This window comes from Hipposideros armiger, unplaced genomic scaffold (genome assembly GCF_001890085.2).
Source record: "Hipposideros armiger isolate ML-2016 unplaced genomic scaffold, ASM189008v1 scaffold_247, whole genome shotgun sequence".
Taxonomy (NCBI): domain Eukaryota; kingdom Metazoa; phylum Chordata; class Mammalia; order Chiroptera; family Hipposideridae; genus Hipposideros; species Hipposideros armiger.
The window spans coordinates 361,955-381,984 of record NW_017731597.1 but is presented as its reverse complement, the minus strand read 5'-3'; the positions used below and the strand labels follow the sequence as shown (position 1 = coordinate 381,984).

Sequence of the window (20,030 nt, the reverse complement as noted above, 5' to 3'; positions counted from 1 at the left end):
TGAGAATTCCTAGCTGACACTAATGCAGATGGATGACAACTAGTGTCAAGTTCTAGTTATTCTTTCGTTCAGCATCAGGAAGAAAGACTCAAACATTCTGGGGTTTTTTGCTGCACCTAAGAAGGCAACAGTCAAAAGAACTTGCTATTAAGTTGTAAAATAGTTTCACAAATATACAGACTGGACCATCTAAATAAGTTTGTTCAAAGTGTCTACCTCAGAAAAGTAGAAATGTATTCCTGCAACGTGTCTGCTTGAAATATGTTTGAAATTGTTTTCCAATATCAAGAAAATTAGTTTCATCACAGTGTAGTGTTAGTGGGAAGCCAACAGAACAGTCAGAAACTAGGTCTCAAGCTCTGTGCTGCCATTTCAGAGGCAGAATAACGTAGGAAACAACCTTACAATGATTCTTAGTGTTGCTGAAGTAACAAACACTACCCAGTTTACAAAATCAATGTAAAAATAACAACAAATGACACACTCATGGATGTTGTTAGTACTTTGGAAATGATCACTCCACAAATGGAAGATGTCATTACTATTTGAATTTTAAATGCTGTTCTGTTCTGAACCCAATGGCATTACCCACTCTAAATTCCAGATTCTGGTTTTTCCAAAAAAAATGTCTACTTCCAATGGATGAAGACTAGACTAGATGGAGACTAGACTTTGGGTGGTGAGCACATAATATAATATACAAATAATGTGTTATAGTATTATACACTTGAAACCTATATAATGTGATTAACCAGTGTTGACCACCAATCAATTTAACTTAAAAAGAAAGAAGAAATGAGAAATGCAGCCTGAGTCCTAAAGCCCAGCTTTTCACATGTGGCTTAGTTACCTGATCTGGAGACATAGACATGGACCACAAAGCCCCATCATGTGCGTGGATTGTCTCCAGCAGATTTCCTGAGGCCAAGTCAAAAAGCTGCAGCTTCCCTGTCTGTGGGAGACACAAACGAGCACAGGTCTAACGAACACACCGACAGCCTCCATGACGCATGCGTACACCTGTCAGCGCCGATGTCTGAACCACACAGCAACGACATGGCCAAGGCCTGGGACGTGGCTCCCACGTTCCATGCTCGGTACTGCTACCAGAACAAATGCTGTTAAGCCCCCTGCTGACGTGCTGAGTTAACCATGGCAGGGTTCCCATGCTGGACGGCTACGGACTAGTACGACCCTGGAGTTCAGGAGTCTTGCCACTTTCACTGGTTCCCCAACCTCAAGAGGGAACTCTCATGCCCACAGGCAAATCAGAATAAACGTAACAGTCAATGGGAAACCTGAACACCTTTAAAGGTTAATGGATCCTTTCAGTGGACTATCTTCTATGGTAACTGGCTTAACCAGCTCTTCTCCATCTAGTTTTGGTTTCCTCCTCTACAATACGCTGACAGAAATAACAATTTATAATGCTAGGGAGGGAATGAACCTCAAAAAAAAAGAAAAGAAAAAAAACCCACAAACACAGTAGCTTAGAAACAGTCGGCCTGGCTTCTGTTTAGAAGTCTGTGTGTGTCGTGGCCACAGTGCAGTGTAGCACACACAGTGGCAAAGCCTGCTCTTCGCACGTAGTGGAAAGCGTGCAAGGTGGAAGCCCTGAATCCCAGAGCTGCCTCTTTCCAACTCAAGGACTGGTGGGAATTCATCTTTATTAGCCTGTTTTTTTACTTGTAAAGTGGACTTTGTATCACAACCTCTCTAAGCTGCTGTGGGGATTCAATGAGATGGTGGGCATGAACTGCCTAGCGCACAGGCTCGGCGCTGCAGTCCAGTCACAAGGAAGTCCTCGGAGCAATTTGCAAAATGCTTTCCCAACAGTTCATAATGGATGTTTGTTGGAAGAATTAATGAAAAATGAGGGAAATTGTTCATTGAAATGTAATGCTCTTTTCTTGACATTGACCCTAAGATCTCTCCAGCTTATTTGACACTTTGTTCTGGGCAACAAAAAAAAATATCCATTGTGATACCTACGTTTTCTAATAAAGCAGTCATGTACAGGGGGCATTGGTTTAGGGGGGTAACAATCATACATACTTGCAAAGCACTTCTCAAAACACTCTATCAGCACTTCCATTCATCACTGCTACTTAAGCTGCCAGCTCTTACTTATTAGTAATTTGCTGTAAGCCAGTCTCTGTGCTAAGTGCTCTGATACTGTGAGGTAGGTTTTTTCCATCATTTTACAAGAAAAACCAAGGCTTTCTGAGTTAAGTAACTTGCCCAGAGGTCTCACAACTAGAGTAGACGAGCTGGGATTCAAACCTAGGCCCACCATCTTGTGTGAAAGCTGCTGTCATAAAGCAGGTGCCACCATCCCATCACACAGATAAGGAAAAACACTAAGGCAGTGATGTGACTTGCTCCAAATTACCCGTTTTGTAAGGGGGACAAAGTGAATCCAAGTCCATGTCTGCTTATTCCCGTCTGCTTATCTCCCCATCTGAGCAGCAGCTGGGAATGAGGACTCAGTTAGTTTCTCTGTTGAATGCTTCTACCTGCCAAGCACGATGCTAGGTATTTAGTGTACTTTATCATCAATCTTCTCAAAACACCATTACGTATGTGCTCAAAAATGATGCACTAAAGGCTGGATTGCCAAAATGTTAATGACAGTTATCTTGCGGTCATGACTTTCATCCTCTTCCTCATAATTTGACATGAGGTTTGATTTTTTAAAAAGATGAATAAAGAAAACAAAACTTAAAAAGGCAATAAACAAATACCCTTTCATATTATCCAGCTTTAATACATTTTTAGGATGCTAAGAAAGAACCCAGATTTCTCAAACAACTTTAAGAATACTGAATAGAAAAGACCCCAAAATCCAAGAAAACGTCTCGGTTTACCTTTGTCCCTATGACCACCTGCCTGTCACCAGGTACAAAGAACGAGCAAAGCGCATATTCACAGGTCATCGTGCGAATACACTGCAGTGTGGACCTGTGGGGATGAACAAACAAGTCACAAGAGAGCCTGCTTCTCCATCGTAGAGGACAGCGTGTGTGCTCAACACACAGTTAGCCACACAGTGACCAACACCACAGAGGACGCAGTCTAAACAACCCTCGGCTCAGACCCGGTGATAATCAAGGGAGAAAATACGAAATGGCGCCTCACTCTGTTTTCTTTGTAGGAGCGTCCCAATCCTAAGGAACGGAGATTTTACGGAAGCAGGGCTGAGAACAGCACGTGCTGGGCTCGAGAGAACCCATCTGCCGCTACAAGGCAGTGAGTGAGTCCACAGGATTCCCGGTCGAATTAACTTCGTTTTCTGGGACCACAGTCATCCACTGAACCAATATAAATCAAATGTGCACTTCACTCCACATTTACTGAATGCCATTCCTAACATTCTTTAGGAATGAGACAGATCGATGTTGGTACATCAGGCGATGGCAGAGGGGGTGAGGGTGAGGTGGGCGGAGGACAGCAGGGCTGTCATGTGCTGAGGAGACAGGAAAAAGCCTGCAGGGGAGTGGCTCCAGGCAGAAAGAGCAGGGAGCACAAAAGCCATGACCCAGGCACATCCTTGCCATGTGTGGGGGTGACAGAAAGGCCAGTGTGGCTCCCGTGGGGCAGAGGGGACAGCAGAGAGATTGAGGTCTGGAAGGACTTTGGTTTTCAGTTATAGCGAGATGGAGATATTGGAAGTGGTATAACTTCCACTATAAAATGATTCCAGTGGCTGCTGTGTTGAGAACAGACGACTGAGGGGCAAAGGACACAGGGAGACCCGTCAGGAAGCTCCTGGAACAATCCAGATGCGATGGCGGTGGTGGTTTAAATAGGGTGGTGGCAATGCCGGCGATGAAATGTGGTGGGATTCCGGATTCGTTGTGATGGTAAAGCTGACAGGATTTGCTCATGATTTGGGACATGGGACACGCAAGAGAATCAAGGATGGCGACAGGATTTGGGCTAGAACCACCAGAAGGAAGGAACTACTTACTGAGATGGGAAGTCTGTAGGAAGAGCAAGTGGGGAGATCGTTACAGAAATGAGAAGCACAGGTGCGGCCTGGGGCATATAAACTCTGAGATGCCTAATTAGATAGCCAGGTGGTGATAAAAACAAAGGATGGGGACAAGTGAGCCTGATGTCAGGGAAAGGCTAAGGACAGATGTAAATGTTTGCACCATTAGCACAGAGAAAGCCCCGTGTAGGCATCGCAGTGAGTGCAGAGAGAGAAAAGGTGCAGCCTCCCTCCGAAGCACTCCAACATTTAGAGGCCAAAACGGTAAGAAGGAGCCAGAAGAAGACTGGGCAAAATTCGCCAGAAGAGGAAATAATGCAAATCAAAGAAAGCGTTTCCAAGAGAAGTATCCATTTAAGGAGAGTGTGTCAAATGAAGCTTGTCACTGGACTTAGAGACATGAAGACGAGTGACAAGATGACAAGAGGGGTTTGGTGAAACGGTCAGATAAAAGCTGGAGGGGCGACAGAGTGGAGGGAAGAAATGAGACGACAGGGTTAACTGGACAGAGCTGTGAGGACGAGACTGGGTTATCACCAGGATTTCTGTTAAGATGGGAGACATTATAGCATATCTGACACTGATGGGAACGACCCAACAGAAAGGACCAACTGACGATGCAGGAGGAGGAAACGGGAAGAAGAGGAGAGACGATGTATTTCAAACTGTGATGAATGGGTCAGGGGCCCCAGTGCAGCCATATGAGGAAAGACAGGTTACCCGGGGACAGACGCGGCTAAGACGGCAGGTCTAACGGAAGCACACAAACGTTCTCTAGATGATTCGATTTCTTCAGTGAACTAGGGAGCAAGCTCATCAGCTTAAAGGGACTAGAGGTGTTTGAGGTTTGAGAAGATAAAAGTGTGAAACAGTAATCTAGGAAAGGAAAGAATGAGGAATTATGATAAAATTACTGGACAGCGCCAGGAGCCTACTGGAATTTAAAGAGTAGGCAGGATGTTTGTGTGTTTTTCCCCAGCCACGTACAGCCACTCGCTTCAGACATGGCATCAGCTTTTATTTAGTTAGTTTTGCACCTAATTTAAAAAACGCAAGTTTCCCCCATTCCAAACTCCACAGGCCTGTGGTCAAAATGTACTGAAGATACATTTAGAGGGAACTGTGCGTAAGGCCTTCAGAAACTAGTCACTAACCAACAAGAGTATTAAAAACTAATTCAATGGGAAGAAACTACTACTGGGTAAAGCTACGGAAAGTACCGTCTCACAAACCTGTTCCAAATCTTAACGGAATCGGCTGCTGCTGAAAGCACAGCAATATTGTCCGAGCTGAAGGCCAAAGTCCGCACATCGCTGCGATGACCCCCCAGGGTAACCCTGCTGGTCCTGACTGGCTGGGGGGCAGGCGCCGACGGACTCAGTGAATACAACTCCACCATGTTGTTTTGAAGCAGGAACACAGCCTTTAACTCCCCTTGAGGTGAATGGATCAGGTCAAAGGATCTGCATGAGAAAACACTCATCAAGGTTCCAGCTACCATCTTATCTCCCAAGGTTAAGACCGTCTAGCAGAGAGACCTCAACCTATAGGATGTGTGAACAAGTATAAAAAATTTTATATGCAGAGAGCGCTCTGAGTATTGGACGGCAGCTGAGTGTCAGCTTTTAAGTCAAAGAGACCCAGGCTTAGATACTGTATCTGACATAGATCTTGGTTTTTTGTTTGTTCGTTTTTCCTGTTACTGCTACTCTGCCATCTTGGACCTAAATCTGTCTATCTTGGGTTTTTTGTGGCGTTTTTTGTTTTTGTTTTTTTTTTTTGTATTTTTTATGTGACCTTAAATCCTTCCGGAATGTGGGGTATACATTTTTTCTTTTTAATTCATAGCAGGAAAGGATTGTAAACAAGTTGATGAAAGGTTATTATAATACAACAAATATGAGATGAGTAAGTAGGGCCCCGGGGGTGCCAGTCACTCTCCAATGACACAATTTGTATAGATTGCTACAAATAGTGTGACAAAGCCAATACACTTTGCAGCCTACTATTTCTATAACACTTCAGATACTTCACATACTACACTTTTACTCACTTGATTTTGGCAGAGGTTTTGATATTAGTCACCCGTTGGATTTCATCTTGCAGCGTCATTTCAACATTGACTTCGAGGTCTTCCTCCTCCCCTTTGGAAGAATTTAATCTGGAGGAAAAAAATGGCTATCATGCTATCACTTTTCCACAAGAAGCTCGGCTATTACTTCAGTCAAGTTCTGGCTCTGAGACCAACAACCTGTGTCATCTAGGGAGTCAGCCACACAGGGTTACCATGAGAATTATACAATGGAGTGTATGTAGAAATGTTTTGTGAACTAGTGTCACAAAGCATTATTCCATTTAATGGGTACCCTCAGTAAATGGATTCTGAATGCAAAAGCCCATAAAATTTCCTGGGACAAAGTCTTTGAAATTCAAACTATTCCACTGAAATGTTCTTGGTAAATTTTTCTAACTTCAGGACTTTTTAAGAAAAATCCATTAACCTGCACTTATCCACCCAACCATGTCCAATAAACCAGAGGTCTCAAAAGAGATGCCAATTCAGACGGCTTTTTAATTCTTTGAGACTTGATAAATTTCAACCATTGAGGAACCAACTTCTATTATAATGACCTATTTCAAGGTTATATTGTCTCCAAACATCAATTATATAACTGTCCAACCAGTCTTTCTTCTCCCAGTCCCAAAGGTGAGCATTATGCAACCCAACTTCCTTCTGTCTAGGCTGCTGTCATTGGAGACACACTGCTAGCCTCTGAGATTTAAATGCTTTTTTTCAAAAATCTGTACAGTCTTTCTAGTTCTGTGTGGCTCTAAGTTCAAGACGCAGGAATGTGCAAGTTACGAAGCTGTACAAAAGAGAAGAAATTTAAAACTAAGACTACTGGCATGGTATAAAATCTCTGGCTTTCACAGGAATTGGTAATGGAGTAAATATTTCCTTAAAGAAGCCGTAGGTTCTCTATGAGTACCACGTGGCCCACCCAGGGTACTTTATTAGTGGTAAATACTAAGAAAACACACTTTGCTTTCTTCCTGGCTTTCTTCATCTTCTTATCCATTTTCTTCTGAATTTCCTCTTTGGAGAGAATACAAAACACCTCCAGCACAGAATCAGTCCCCTACAAAGACAAAAGGTTGATGTGAGTTCAGGATGGGCAACTTGTAAGTTAGCCGTTTCGCAGTGAGGACTAAACCCTAACATTTCTTTTTCTTCTCTCGTTAGTTGTATTACTTTGGATGACTTAACCTCTCTGGGTTTACTGTCTCATCTGGGAAGTGGAGAGACCACGTATTACTCACAGCATTGCTTCGAAGGCTAAATTAGAGTTAATGCTTTCCAATTGCTTAGAAAGGAAGCATTTAATAAATGGTTCTACTAAGAGGAAGAACAATTATTGTTGCTATCCTAATGAGAGCTAGGGATTATGGATCCACACAGTACCAGAGAATGAATTCGTAACATGACAAAGAAAAGTTGATCTGCATGCTGAGTAGGACAGAGCAAGTCTCTGGGAGGCACAGCCTCGCCCTTGTCATTTCCTCCTGGCTGGACTCACATGGCACGCAAGCATCCTGCCTGTCCTGTCGACGGTGAGATTCACAACTCTGTCCCTTCCTTCCCGCATTATGGAGCCAGCTTTTCTGCATGTGAGGATGCGCTACAGAAGAGGCAGGAGAGAAGGTGAAGGTGAAATGGAAGTTCCACGGAACCTCTGAAACGGTATGATTCCAATAAATGCAGAGGACAGAGATGTTCCCTAAAGTGATGATGAGAATTGCAAACTGAGCTGCAATTCTCATTTTCCCCACCACTCAACTCAGTTAAAGATAAAAAACAATATTAATCACATCCTTGGGAGCCTCGTCCATCTCGAGGGGGCCCTCCTTGGCTTCATGCGTGTCCTGTATTCCAGGGGAAGTGCCTTTCATTTTCTTGGTCTCTGGTTCCTCTACGTCTTCAATCTGTGTTTGTAAAATATTGGAAAAGTAAAAGCTGAAATAACGTGTTCCAGGCGGTGACTCTTAACCCCAATGTCTTAGCAACCTGTCCTTAGAGCCACTAATAAACTTCCGTTTAGTGACCTCTCTGATAAAACCTCTTCAGTGGTAGGACATTTATGAGAATATATTAAAAACGGGCTACATCAAACGCAAACAATACATTGTTCACTATATCACTTTAGTATATCACTTGTTTAGTAACAAGATGACAAAAAAATGATGGACTCTTCATTAACTGTAAAACCGTATTGTAAAGGCAAAGATTCAAATTGGCATGAAGAACTGCAAAGGCATTGCAAGAGGTTACGTTTTCTCCTTAAATAAAGGAAAGATAATCCCTAGCCTACTAATGCAGACCCCCTCGAACTGGCTACTGGGCACACCACCAAAACCCAGCTAAATCTGAGGTCCATAACCTTCTGTCCTCACAAAAGGAGGAAAAAGGGAATCTGAGAAAGTTAATAATCTTCTCAGAATACACATATTTATAAACACACAAAGTTTACATAGATTTTTCTTTGAGGGGAAAGGGCCACAGATATTCTGAAGTCCACCCATGGACACCCAAAGGTCCAAGAGTATCAGGCGAAGAGTCCCACAGGCTAGAACATCAGCGTTAGCAGAAGCCGTAAGCCTAAAGTCATCCTACTTCCAAGCTCAAATCAAGGAGGGCAACAGAGCATCCAATGGGGAAAAAAAATGTGTTTAGAGGTAGCAGGTTACCAATGCGATCGAATTCCTTCTAGTTCTGTGTGATCACATGGGATGATAAATTCAATCCGCCTACAAAACTGATAAAACACGACAGGTAGCCGGGCACATGATCAGAACACAGTAATTACCTCCTGCAGGTAGGCTATGTCCCAAGCCCTCAGTTCACTGTCTGAAGCCCCAGTGATGAGTCGCTTTTCTTCTGACACCAGAACCAGCCCCCACACCTACAGGGCATAAGAAGATTCAAACAACAGGATTTTTTAGAGACTGTGGGATGTATGACATGACGTTCCAGTATGCCTTAGTGAAATCTCTTTGGCATTTGCAAAGTCTGATATGAAGGCAACCCTTTCGACACACACTTAAGAGAAGTCCCACTTTCAGAAAGAAAAAATGGCTGTGGTAGAACTGTTGTTTATGCGATATCTAGAAGTTTCTCTGCAATTTCCTATCCTTACATTTAGAGAATGGCTGTTCAGAATCCACTCAAATGATAGCTTTAAGTCTGACACTTCTTTGCCTCACAAATAAAAGGAGCTCCATTCATGTCTACTGCCTAACTTTCGGCCTCCTATATCCAAGAACTAAACAATAAAAATGGCACTGTTGTAAACCCATAGTCAAAGAATCTAATTTGTTTTTCCCCCTCATTAACTGCAGGTATGTGCTTCGGAAAGCCCGGTATGAACGAAGCACAGAGGGTGCAAGGTTGCACGACATCCCCTGGTCTCTACTGAACAGATCTACACCCAGGTCACTATTACAATGGCTAGAGTGTGCCGTTTCCATGTCACCGGCCAGGCACTGTAAACGCTCTATCATTAAACCTCCCTCCAATCTTCAAGGTAGACACTTAGGATTTTAAAGTGATGAAGCTCATATTCACGGATTAAAAACTTATTCGAGGCCCATTTTAACGAAATGCCAGAGCTGCTCTATCTGCTCTGATGGCGGCCACCTCTGCCAACACACCAGCCTCTCTGTTACCTAAGGCACGATGAGATGACTATCGCAGGCAGTAAAAGCAAAGAGCCACGAAAGGGCCGGGGAGAAAACCTTTGCGCTTTGCCCTCGCTCTTTCCCTGGGCCCACGAGTCCACATGTACCTCTGTCCTGTGGCCAACCACTGTTTTGAAGCAGTGCTGCGTATCAAGGTCCCACCATTTTACCATGGTGTCTTTCCCACTGAAAGAAGAAAGAGGGAAAAAAATCATTAGGAAGAATCGCTAAACAGGGCGATAAGGTCTCATTTGGTACCTTAAAAAGATAACACACAGCAATAATGTCGCACACTACTATTCTACCTGACCTTTCTATTAGAAAGCAAAGGTTCTGAACTCTCCCTGTGGTTCTTCTCAGGTAGAAAAATAAAATGCTTCACCTGTAAGCATCAAAATAACTGAATTCAGAGTGAGAAAGAACTCAGAACTTGACCTGTGGCCCATCATTTCCATCATCACAGCACCAGCATTCTCTCACGCTAACACAGAAACTTCTCACCTCTCCTGCTCTGTCGCCCACGTCCCTTTAGTCCGTACACCCTCCGCGAAGCCTTGTCCTTCCATCTCTGTACACAAGGCTGAATTTAAGTCCTACGGCCTGTATTATTTTAACAGCTGTTCATCTGGTCTCTTCGTCTACTCCTGTTCCCTCATCATGTCCAATACACTACTGTCAGGTTATCTCAGTTTTCTGAGTTCACACGAGCTCAAGGTTCTCCACAGAACCAAAGTCGGGCTCTTCAGCACCATTCTCAAAACGTCCCACTAACTGGCTGAGTCTCCTGCACGTGGGCTCTGCTGTCTGTCAGTGCCCCTCCCCTGATCCTTCACTTACGTAAATCTAGTGCATTACTCCTCCATGACCAAAGTGGAAGCAAACAACAAAGAATCATACCTCATGGTGTTACTTCCTTTCCTTCATATTCCCTAAACAATAATGTGTATATATCCGCATAGAACTGCAGAGTCATTCTCACAGAATCCGTGTCATCCAAACCCGACACACCAACGTCCCTGCTTCCTGTCCCCAGGAACACACCCACCGCTGGCACAGCGGGTACTGTTCCCTCAGAGTTTCAGTCATGACCATTTTGATTACTGCACAGCGAACCTTAGGATCCCAGACTTTCCTGGGTGGCCATTCCTTCGGAATGATAATTATTATATTAGGTTGCACCACAGGAACTTGCTGATATATGACCTATGATTTTTGACCTACACAAATGGAAATTTCGAATGATTCAACCTAATAGGTGTTCAGGAGGCCTAACTATGGAGTACGTCTGCTCTCAAAAAGCAGGCTACATCAAACACATGGTATTCGCTTCCCCCCAGTGCTTCATACTCTGCTTTCCTGACTTCTTAGGGACCCAGAAACTGGACAACTCATTCCATAGAAGGCATGTCAGGGGTTAAGGAACATGGAAAAGCTGATATCAGGGGGAAATAATGACAAATCAGAAAACAGGATATTAAAAACGCTCTAACTCTGGATAGCTTGTATGATGCTATTTGGGAGGGGAGGAGAGAGGAAAGCTGAGAAGAAAAGAGGAAACTAGCACGTGAGCTTGAGAACAGCATGGAGAAATGAGTCAGGAATGAAGCCCATTCCTGTTAACCCCCTCCCCCCACCCCTCCCCCACGCCTCCCCCAGATGAGTTTGCCTAGCAAAGGACTGGAAACAAAACTGTTCCTGCTTTACCTACTAACTAGCAGATTCTTTTCTCGCAGAAACAAGGCTTGTGTGATGGCATCCTTGTGTCCCTTTAGCCGGTAGAGGCCACTTTCATTGATCACGTCCCACACAATAATATCTGTGTCCTAAAGGGATCGAATAATACAGAAGAATTTTCTTTACCACGTAAGACCTAACTTGACAAACACCAGAACATAATATTTTTATTACAAAGGTGATATACGGTCCTTGTAGAAAATTTGGAAAGTGTACAGAAAAGTACAGAAGAGATACCGGTAAATGCCAGTTCATTCTGCCACCCAGATATAATCACCGTAGATACCTTGTTTTCTCATGTCTCAGTCTTTATGTATATATCCAGGTTGATATTTTTCTATTAAAAAACTTCGACCATGCTACTCATATCATTTTAAAACCCTCCGCCCTTTTCTTCATTTAATGTATTTCCATTTTTCTATGTCCTCCCAGTCTATTCTCATTTTTAATGGTCATAGAATAATCAATCCTAAGGATATACCATAATTTATTTACATTTTTTTTCTATTTTAACCATTTACGTAGCTTCCAATTTTCTGCTACTATACTTATGTGGAAATGAACATTCTTGAACATAAATCTTTGTATATATCTCTGATCAGAATAAACACTAAAAAGGAAATTTCTGGGATTAAAAGATATTTCTATTTTTAAAGTTTGGAATCCACACCATCAAGGTGATGTCCAGAAAGACTGCACCAATCTATAGGTCCAGCAGGGACATGGATGACAAGGCCAGTTTGCTCATCGCTCAGCTCGGGCTATTATCAGTTTCTCAGAAACCACTGCCAATTTCACAAGTTCAAAATGCTGTCTCAATATTTATTTGATTTGCATTTCTGAATGTCAGTCAGAAGTTCTGTCCATGCTCTATGTGATTACTGGCCATCTATACCTCTTCTGAACTGCCATGTTATGTCTTTCATCTACCTTTGGGTTGTCTACTTGATTGTAAGTTATTTAAAAGATGAATGATATTAATCCTTCTTTTTGATATTGAAAAGATTAAATATTTTCCCTTTTTATTGTCCTTTAACTTTTTTTTCCCGATTTTATTGAAAAATAATTGACATACATGACTGTGTAAGTTTCAAGCATACAGCATGATGGCTTGATGTACATACATTGTGAAATGATTTCCATCGTCTCATATAGATACAATAAAAAGGAAAGAAGAAAAAAATGGAAAAAAATATTTTCTTCTTGTGATGAGAACTCTAAGGATATACTTATTCTCTTAACAACTTTCCTATATATTTTGTTCATGGACAAATGTTTTAAATTTAAGTAGTCAAATCTGTCTACCTTTTTTTCCTTTACAGTTTCTTTCTTTGCTGATATATCAGCTTTAAGTCCTTTCCCACCTTGATATCAGGTAAATTTTTATTTACCCGTATTTCCCCATGTATAAGACACACCCTTTTTCGAAAAATTTGGGGTCTAAAAACTGGGTGCGTCTTATACAGTGGTTGTAGATTTTTTTACAGTGATGAGGAATTGTATGAATTTTATGATGAATAAAACTTGAGTTCAATAACTTTATGTAATACTTTTTTTTTTTCAAATTTTGGGCCCCAAATTAAGGTGCGTCTTATACATGGGGAAATATGGTACATATCATCTTGTTTACTTAAAATATCACTCTTTAATTTTTAAGTCTAATCTGTGGCTCATTTTAGTATATGGCATGAGGTAAAACTTTAACTTAATTGAAAACTTCCTCCCACATAGTCAGCTAATTATCTAAGTACCATTTTATAAGCAATCCATCATTTTCCTACTCATTGGAAAAATCATCTCTAAAATACACTGATTAAGCAAATAGAAGTGGGTTTTTTTCTGGGACTCTCACTAATGCGTTGCAATAATCTATCTGACTATTTTGTATTGATACCGATGAATAGAACAGGTCTTAAATTATGACTTCATAATGCATTTTAATCTGAAACTTCTTAAAAAATTCTAACTCTGAAAACACATTATTATTATTCTTTATTCTTCTTCTTTCCCAAAATTCTGGTGTTTTTTATTCATTTGTTTTTTCATACATGCTTTTAAATCACTTGATCGTGATCTAAAACAAATAAAATAATAAAACCTTTGGGATATTTATTTAAATTGCTTTTACTATATAAATTAATTAGAAAACTCTAGCAACGTTTCAATACTTTGTCTTCCCATTCAAGAACATGGTTTGTGTCTTTATTCAAGTCATCTGTTAACATTCTTCAGTAAAGTTTTATGGTATTTTTCTATCTATTACTTAACATACTCTTGTGAATGGAATCTTTTACAGTATATTTTCTGATGACTTTGAGATTCAGGAAAGCTGCCAATTTTACCAAACTCAATGGCAAAGCATTATCACTTTGTCTCTCCTTTTCCAATCGGTTTTTTCCCCTTGTGTATTGTTTTGGGTAGCGTTTCCACAGTGATGCTATGTAACAGTCACCATGGGCATCCTCATGGTGTTCCTACATCTGACAGGCTTTCATCAGAGAATATGACAGGAGACAAAATGAGCATCCCAGTTCAGACGCATCCTTCTCCCTCTATTTCTACCATCTGTACAGTTTTGTACCCCAACTGCCCACTGTTGCACCCAACAATTTTTGTGACCATCCTGCTTACACACTGGCCTTATGCTCCTTTCCTAGATCAAAAAGTTTGGGGACCAGATTGAAGGCCTTACCTTGGACCCAGATGCCAGCCTGCCTCCTAGCTGATCGTACTTCAAGGAAGTGATCGCTGCTTTGTGTCCGTTGAAGGTCACATTTCCTTCCCCGCTCAGGAGACTGAAGATTCGGATCGACCCATCCTCATAACCAACAGCTAAGTGCAGCCCATCTGGGGAGGGGCACAAGCAAGTGACTTCTTGTTTAAGCCCCTTAAGGATGAGGATCTGAAATCATAAGAATGTAAAACAATGTAGAGGAGTGAGCTTGTCATCCAGGGAAAAATGTGGGAATAATTGCACAGAAAAATTAAGAACATCAATAATTCCAGATCACTCTTATGAATAAAAATGAAATTCTGCAATCCACCTCAAGTTCTTTAACATGGTTAAAGAGTTATTATTTGTACTTGGCAATGAAACATTAAAGGTAAAATTATTTTTTCCAAAAGCTCTACAGTAGCATAATACATGCAAAACTTTCCCAGGCTCTGGAATAGATACTAAGTCCTAGTAAGTATCCTATGGCAACACCAAATGATTTTCCATTAAGGGTTATAAACACATCCGTGCTTTAACTGAGCCCTGTCTTAGAAGCAACCAACCCCCATGGCACCAGAGCGCTGTCATGGTTTATTCCCGACTCTGTGTGGCAACAAGGATCAAAGTATTAACCTCTGGGAAGTCACATAGTGAGTGGACAAGATCAAAATGCCTGTATTTGGTGTGGCGATAGTGGTAGGCTTAGGGAATCTAGAGTTACACAAAGTATCAAAGCCGAGTTTAACAACCCTGGGGCTTCATCTGTATAAAGAAAAGATTCAGTCAACATAGCATACTACTAGTAAACATAGAGTACTATGCATTTTTAAATGCCTCGTATTTTTTACCTGGTTGTGAGGGCAAGCAGAACTTGAAATATAGGGAATAACATAATGATTACAAATAATTATAAGTATCACTACAAATAGGTACCTAACAGGTAAGCTCCTATTTGGTTGTGGTTTTCAGAATTTAGTGTGGAAGAACACAACAGAACCTGATATGTGGCTATCTAGCCCCAAAGGAAAAAGATGTCTCTTCTGGGACCACACACTTAGAAGATCTGCGCATGATATATGAGAGCTCTCCCACCTCTGCGTCTCCATCCTCAAACACCCACAAATCAACATCAACCCGGTTGATATGTGGCTTACCTTCTCTCCTTTTCTTAAGTCCCAGATGAAAACATGTTCACAAGCTGGTACTGCCACATAGCGTCCTTTTTCACCACGAAGTGTCACAAAGACAATATTACCCTTTTGGCTGCCGATAAGGCCGAAGACTGCGCTGGCAACGTAGCGTAGGTACTGCTTGGTGAGCCCCATGTTATAACGCCCGGAACCACGAGAGAGAGCTGTGCGTGCAAAGAAAGAAAACTCAGATCTTCGGGTACTTTGGCTCTGCTAGGCCAGCAAACACCAACTGTTTACCATATAGTTAAAAGTGTACAGCTTGTGGCTTCTTAGCTTTTGTTTACTCTGAATAAACAATTCACACAAAATCCCAGGACATCTTCATTTTTAATTCACCAGTTGCAAATTGGTCGTATTGTCATTCCCCTCACAAATATCTGACCTATGGCTTCTGTGTACCAAACGATTAGCTTCTGCCCATTCAACCACTGTCTAAGTTTTGACACTGGGATTGACAGCCTGAGACTGAAAATATGTATCAACAAACATTTATTACAAGCCTACTCATTAGATGGGTGCTGTCCTAGAAACTAGAAATGTGGTGCTGAGTAAAACAAAACCCTTGACCTTCTAGCACAGTGGTTCTCAAACCCTAGTAAGTGTCCAGCTCATCAGAGGGCTTATGAAAGCAGAGCTCTGGGAACCGCCTCCTCCTCCCCTCCCCAAGTGCCCATTTCCCATCCAGTAGGTTTGGTCAGGGTCCAAGATTTTTCTTTTCTAGCAAGTTCCCAAGTGATGCTGCCACTACTGTGGTTCCCTGCTTTGAGATCTACTGTCCCAGGATAGGCAGGTCTGTGCTTGATTTCCAAATCAGGGCAGCCACCTCCCCTTGACACAGGTAAAAATGGTACAGCAACTTGACCCACCAATTTTAAAAGGTGCCATAGTCTCCACACTAAATCCAATTCACTGAAAACACTGCTAATGGATAAAAGACAACAGGTGAGGGAGATAAAAAGTCAAGCCTGTCTACTCTTGATATGGAAGAGTGAAAAGTATGCCTCAAAATACCCATGCAACTTACAAAACACATGGATACTAAACAGAAGTGACAGCCTTTTTTTGTAGCAGTTTTTTTGTTGTTCGTTTGTTTGGTTTAACTTTTTGGGGTCTCTTTCTGTTAAAATCGTCTGTTTTAGTCTACTTAAACAAAAATATTCAATGTCAACTCAGCTAACATTCTCTTTTAATAATCACTTACTAGCCTCTTTTTTCTTTTCATAGGAACCAACATAAAGCCAGTTTATCAAGGGAAGATGTTATTAACATAGTGATAATGCTCTTAGGCATTATCATGGGACCATTTGATCAATTCTTCCCCAATTCATCTTATTCCTCCTTAACTGTAGCTGTTCCTCATGGTCATCCTTGGCCATCTACCAACTCTTCCCACAGTATTTTCCTTGCAGACGTCATACAGCCTGCCTCGGCCCAGGGGCCACATCTCTAGTTCCAGTCCCGTCGCATACGTGAATAATTAGACATCCCATTCGAATACCTTGCAGCAGCATCTTTAACATGTCTGAAACCAAACCTATCTTGCTTCCTGAACCCCTCTTATTTTTTTCTGACTCTAAGACATACAAACCTAGGCATGTGGGCCCAAGACCTTGCAGTAACCTTGGGCTCATTAATAAAAAAATATAGCAGCCAAGACTTGAAGTGTGCTTACTACTGACGCTTCTTGACTTACTTGGGTGGGGGGAGGGAGGGACATCCCAATAAAACCATCGTAAGGTAAAAAGATTGTATATCAAAAATGCATTGAATCCACCTAAGTTACCGAGCATCACAGCTTAGCCTAGCCTACCTTAACAGCACACATTAGCCTACAGTTGGGCAAAATCAACTAACACAGTGAATACACTGCAGAATATCGGTAGTTTACCTCCAAGATTGTGTGACTGAGAGCTGTGGCTCAATGCCACTTGCCCAGCATCATGAGAGTAACTTACCGCATATGGCTAGCTCAGGAAAAGATCAAAATTCAAAATTCTGTGGGGTTTCTACAGAATGCATACCACTTTCACACCACCGTAAAGTAGAAAAATTGTAAGTCAGGACCGTCTGTCTATGGTAACTGATAGTAAATGTATATAATTGAGTAAACATGCAGTTTACATATACAATTGAGCTAAATAAATGGGTTAATATAAGTAAAGTACTTAGAAAAGAATCTAGTATATTGTGAATGTAAGCATAAAAAATTCTTCACAATAACCTTACAAGGAAGGTACTATTCTTATCCCCGTTTTACGGACCAGGAAACGAGGCACGGAGATGTGAAACAGCTAATCCAAAGACATTTAGCTAGTTTTAAGTGCCACAGCCAGTTTCCAATGCAGTCAGTCTAATTCCAAAATTTATTTTAAAGAGAAGCTAAACTGCTTCTCTTTGCCTCTGTCCTCTCTTTTGTCAGAAACTTCCACCTAACTGACGATTTCTCTGAAATAGGATCTTTTCTCTTTCCACTTTCCATTCCAGCTCCTTCTCCCTGGGTTCCAGGACTACTTTTCCGTCTAGCACCTCCGCCTGCATGTTTTTTATTCTTTTCATTTAAAGTCATAACACTACCTGACTTAATCTTTTCACATGCACTGTCCCTATTCCGAAGCCCTTGAAAGGGCTACATTGTTTGCAGTTTCCAAGAACTCATCGATCCTTCTTTATTTCTCCCATAACCTCTCTCTTGTCAGGCTAGTTGGTTTCCCTCCTGGTCCTGCCACCTTCCCGTCTTCACCTGACCTGTCACCTCGAGTAACAAGCATTCTCCTTTGGAGGCCCACTTCCTTCGGGGCTAGTCCAATTTCGCAGCCTTTCCTTTGCCTCAATACTTAAGCTATCTTCCCTACAAGCTGGCGTTGATCATTTGTGTCTCGTGGGTACAGATCTCAGCGCTTTTTGGAGACGGCTCGCGACCTAACCTTCCTCTGCGCCCCTACCTACCATCCCTGCTTCCTAACTCACAGTCCCCCACCCCCCCCAAACATGTTGCTCTTACGATGCACTGTAGGTTGGGAGGAGGCAACAGACCTATCAGACGTCTCTAAACAGTCTTCAGTCAGGCGGGAGTGAGGGGGTCCCCCACACCGACCACGCTGCCGGCGCATCCTCAGGCGACACTGTGCACGCGTGGGGTCCGGCAGGAGCGCACCGCACGCGCCAGCTCGGGGCGTATGGGGTCGGCCTCCGGATTCCGCGGTGGGGCGCCCTTACCGCCGGTTTTCCCTCCACCCTAGCGACCCCCCCCACCCAGGTGCATCCAAACCCGAGTAGCGAGGCAAAGGCGCCACCCGCGGCCGGTGCACCTACTGAACTCACCTGAGCTCCACGCGGGTCCAGGCCGCTTGGCCCCGCCCACGGGGCCCGCCCCTTCCGGGTCCGCTCCAGGACCCTCTTCCGCCCGGCGTTTCCTGGGCCTTCTAGGAGGAAATGACGCAAGAGCCGGGCTCTGATTGGCGAGCGCCGGCCGGGATCGGAAGTCCGCGTCCCGCCGCCCCGAGCTCCGGCAGCTGGTCACTCGGGCTTCTTGGGACTTTGACTCCCCTTCCCCGCCGAGCTTCTAGAAGGGGTTTCGGGGGATGCCGCCCCACCGCATTCCGCGAGGAGCTTAGCCCGCTCCGCCTGCCGCCCGGATGGGACCACCCGAGCGCTGTGAGAGGCGGGGCAGAGGCCGGGAGGGAAGGCGGAGCCAGCGGGCCGGGGGCGCGGCGGGAGGCGCACGGGACTCGGGGCGGGCACAGGGTCAGCTCTGGGGGTTCTCTGGAAGGAGGAGCCCGCCGCTTCTTCCCCAGCCGTTGTTTGGGTTTCTCTCGTCCGAGGTGCTGTCGGGGACGATTCATCGGGAAGAGAGGGTGGGCAGACCCGGGCACAGAGACACGGGTGCTGTTGTCACCGGGGAGGTGCGTGCCCTGGGGTGCAGGAGACACAGGGCGGCCGGGAGCCCTGCTGGCTGCAGCCCCCAGAGTCCAGCCTGTGTTGCCGCGGGGGTGAGCGGGGCGTTCCACGAACCCAGAGCAGCCGGGGTGAGGCTGGGTAGGCGCCGAGCCCAGGAGGCTGACTCGTCTGGATCCCCGCAGTCCCTGGAGTGACATTGGTCTGGCTTTGTGTTTCCGCTCCCTGGCCGCTGGAGGGGGAAGTGACCAGAGCTGACGCCTCCGTGCTCGGTAATTGAGGCTTAGGTGCTCTGGCACCAGGTGGGAATTAGCTTTTCCTCCCTTGGCAGTTCTGTCCGCTTTTATTCTCGGGCTGCATAGAAGTGTTCAGAAGTGAGTCCTGGAGTCCCGATGTCTGTAGCTGTGGAAATTTAAAGCGAACGTGTCAATACAAAAGAAACAAGCTCCTGCTTTTGCTTATTGAACAAGATTATCTGTAGCCAGCCTAGAAATTAGACTTTTATCTATTTATACATTATCTGATTTTCTTCAGACGTTTGTTGAGTTTTTAAGACATGCTCAGCAAATCTTCCATATTCAAGAAATATGCAGTAGTAGAGAATGGGTGTCCAGAAACAAGGTTACCATGGATTGGATGAATGAGAAGGTAAGAAATTGTGTCCAACAACTATTATTTCAGTAAGTTTGATGGGGAAGGGAACATTTAGGTAGGTGTGGATGGTTAATATCTCCTGTAGGTGTCATGCTTTATATTATTAAGG

The 20,030-nt window shown here is 43.4% G+C and overlaps 2 protein-coding genes across 3 annotated transcripts in view; one reads left to right on the top strand and one right to left on the bottom strand.

Annotated features, from left to right (window-relative positions):
- WDR3 (WD repeat domain 3) overlaps nucleotides 1-18,761 on the bottom strand; it is a 29,172-nt gene extending 10,411 nt beyond the window's left edge. The window contains exons 1-13 of one of the 2 annotated variants that reach the window (XM_019655833.1): nucleotides 18,695-18,761; nucleotides 15,335-15,534; nucleotides 14,157-14,366; nucleotides 11,435-11,553; nucleotides 9,838-9,916; nucleotides 8,860-8,955; nucleotides 7,865-7,978; nucleotides 7,573-7,674; nucleotides 7,037-7,134; nucleotides 6,048-6,155; nucleotides 5,227-5,457; nucleotides 2,868-2,961; nucleotides 851-952 (exon numbers count right to left, since the gene is read on the bottom strand). In XM_019655833.1, the coding sequence (XP_019511378.1) occupies nucleotides 851-952; nucleotides 2,868-2,961; nucleotides 5,227-5,457; nucleotides 6,048-6,155; nucleotides 7,037-7,134; nucleotides 7,573-7,674; nucleotides 7,865-7,978; nucleotides 8,860-8,955; nucleotides 9,838-9,916; nucleotides 11,435-11,553; nucleotides 14,157-14,366; nucleotides 15,335-15,505 (1,524 nt within the window). In that variant the 5' untranslated portion in view covers nucleotides 15,506-15,534; nucleotides 18,695-18,761. Of the gene's footprint in view, nucleotides 1-850; nucleotides 953-2,867; nucleotides 2,962-5,226; nucleotides 5,458-6,047; nucleotides 6,156-7,036; nucleotides 7,135-7,572; nucleotides 7,675-7,864; nucleotides 7,979-8,859; nucleotides 8,956-9,837; nucleotides 9,917-11,434; nucleotides 11,554-14,156; nucleotides 14,367-15,334; nucleotides 15,535-18,406; nucleotides 18,592-18,694 lie in introns of those variants that run through there. The other variant, XM_019655834.1, reaches the window with a different exon arrangement.
- A 159-nt stretch (nucleotides 18,762-18,920) lies between these two features.
- Nucleotides 18,921-20,030, top strand: part of GDAP2 (ganglioside induced differentiation associated protein 2) — a gene marked incomplete at its 5' end in the record, with an annotated part of 65,654 nt that continues 64,544 nt past the window's right edge. The window contains one exon of the mRNA XM_019655801.1: nucleotides 18,921-19,027. Within this exon, the coding sequence (XP_019511346.1) occupies nucleotides 18,921-19,027 (107 nt within the window). The remainder of the gene's footprint in view (nucleotides 19,028-20,030) is intronic.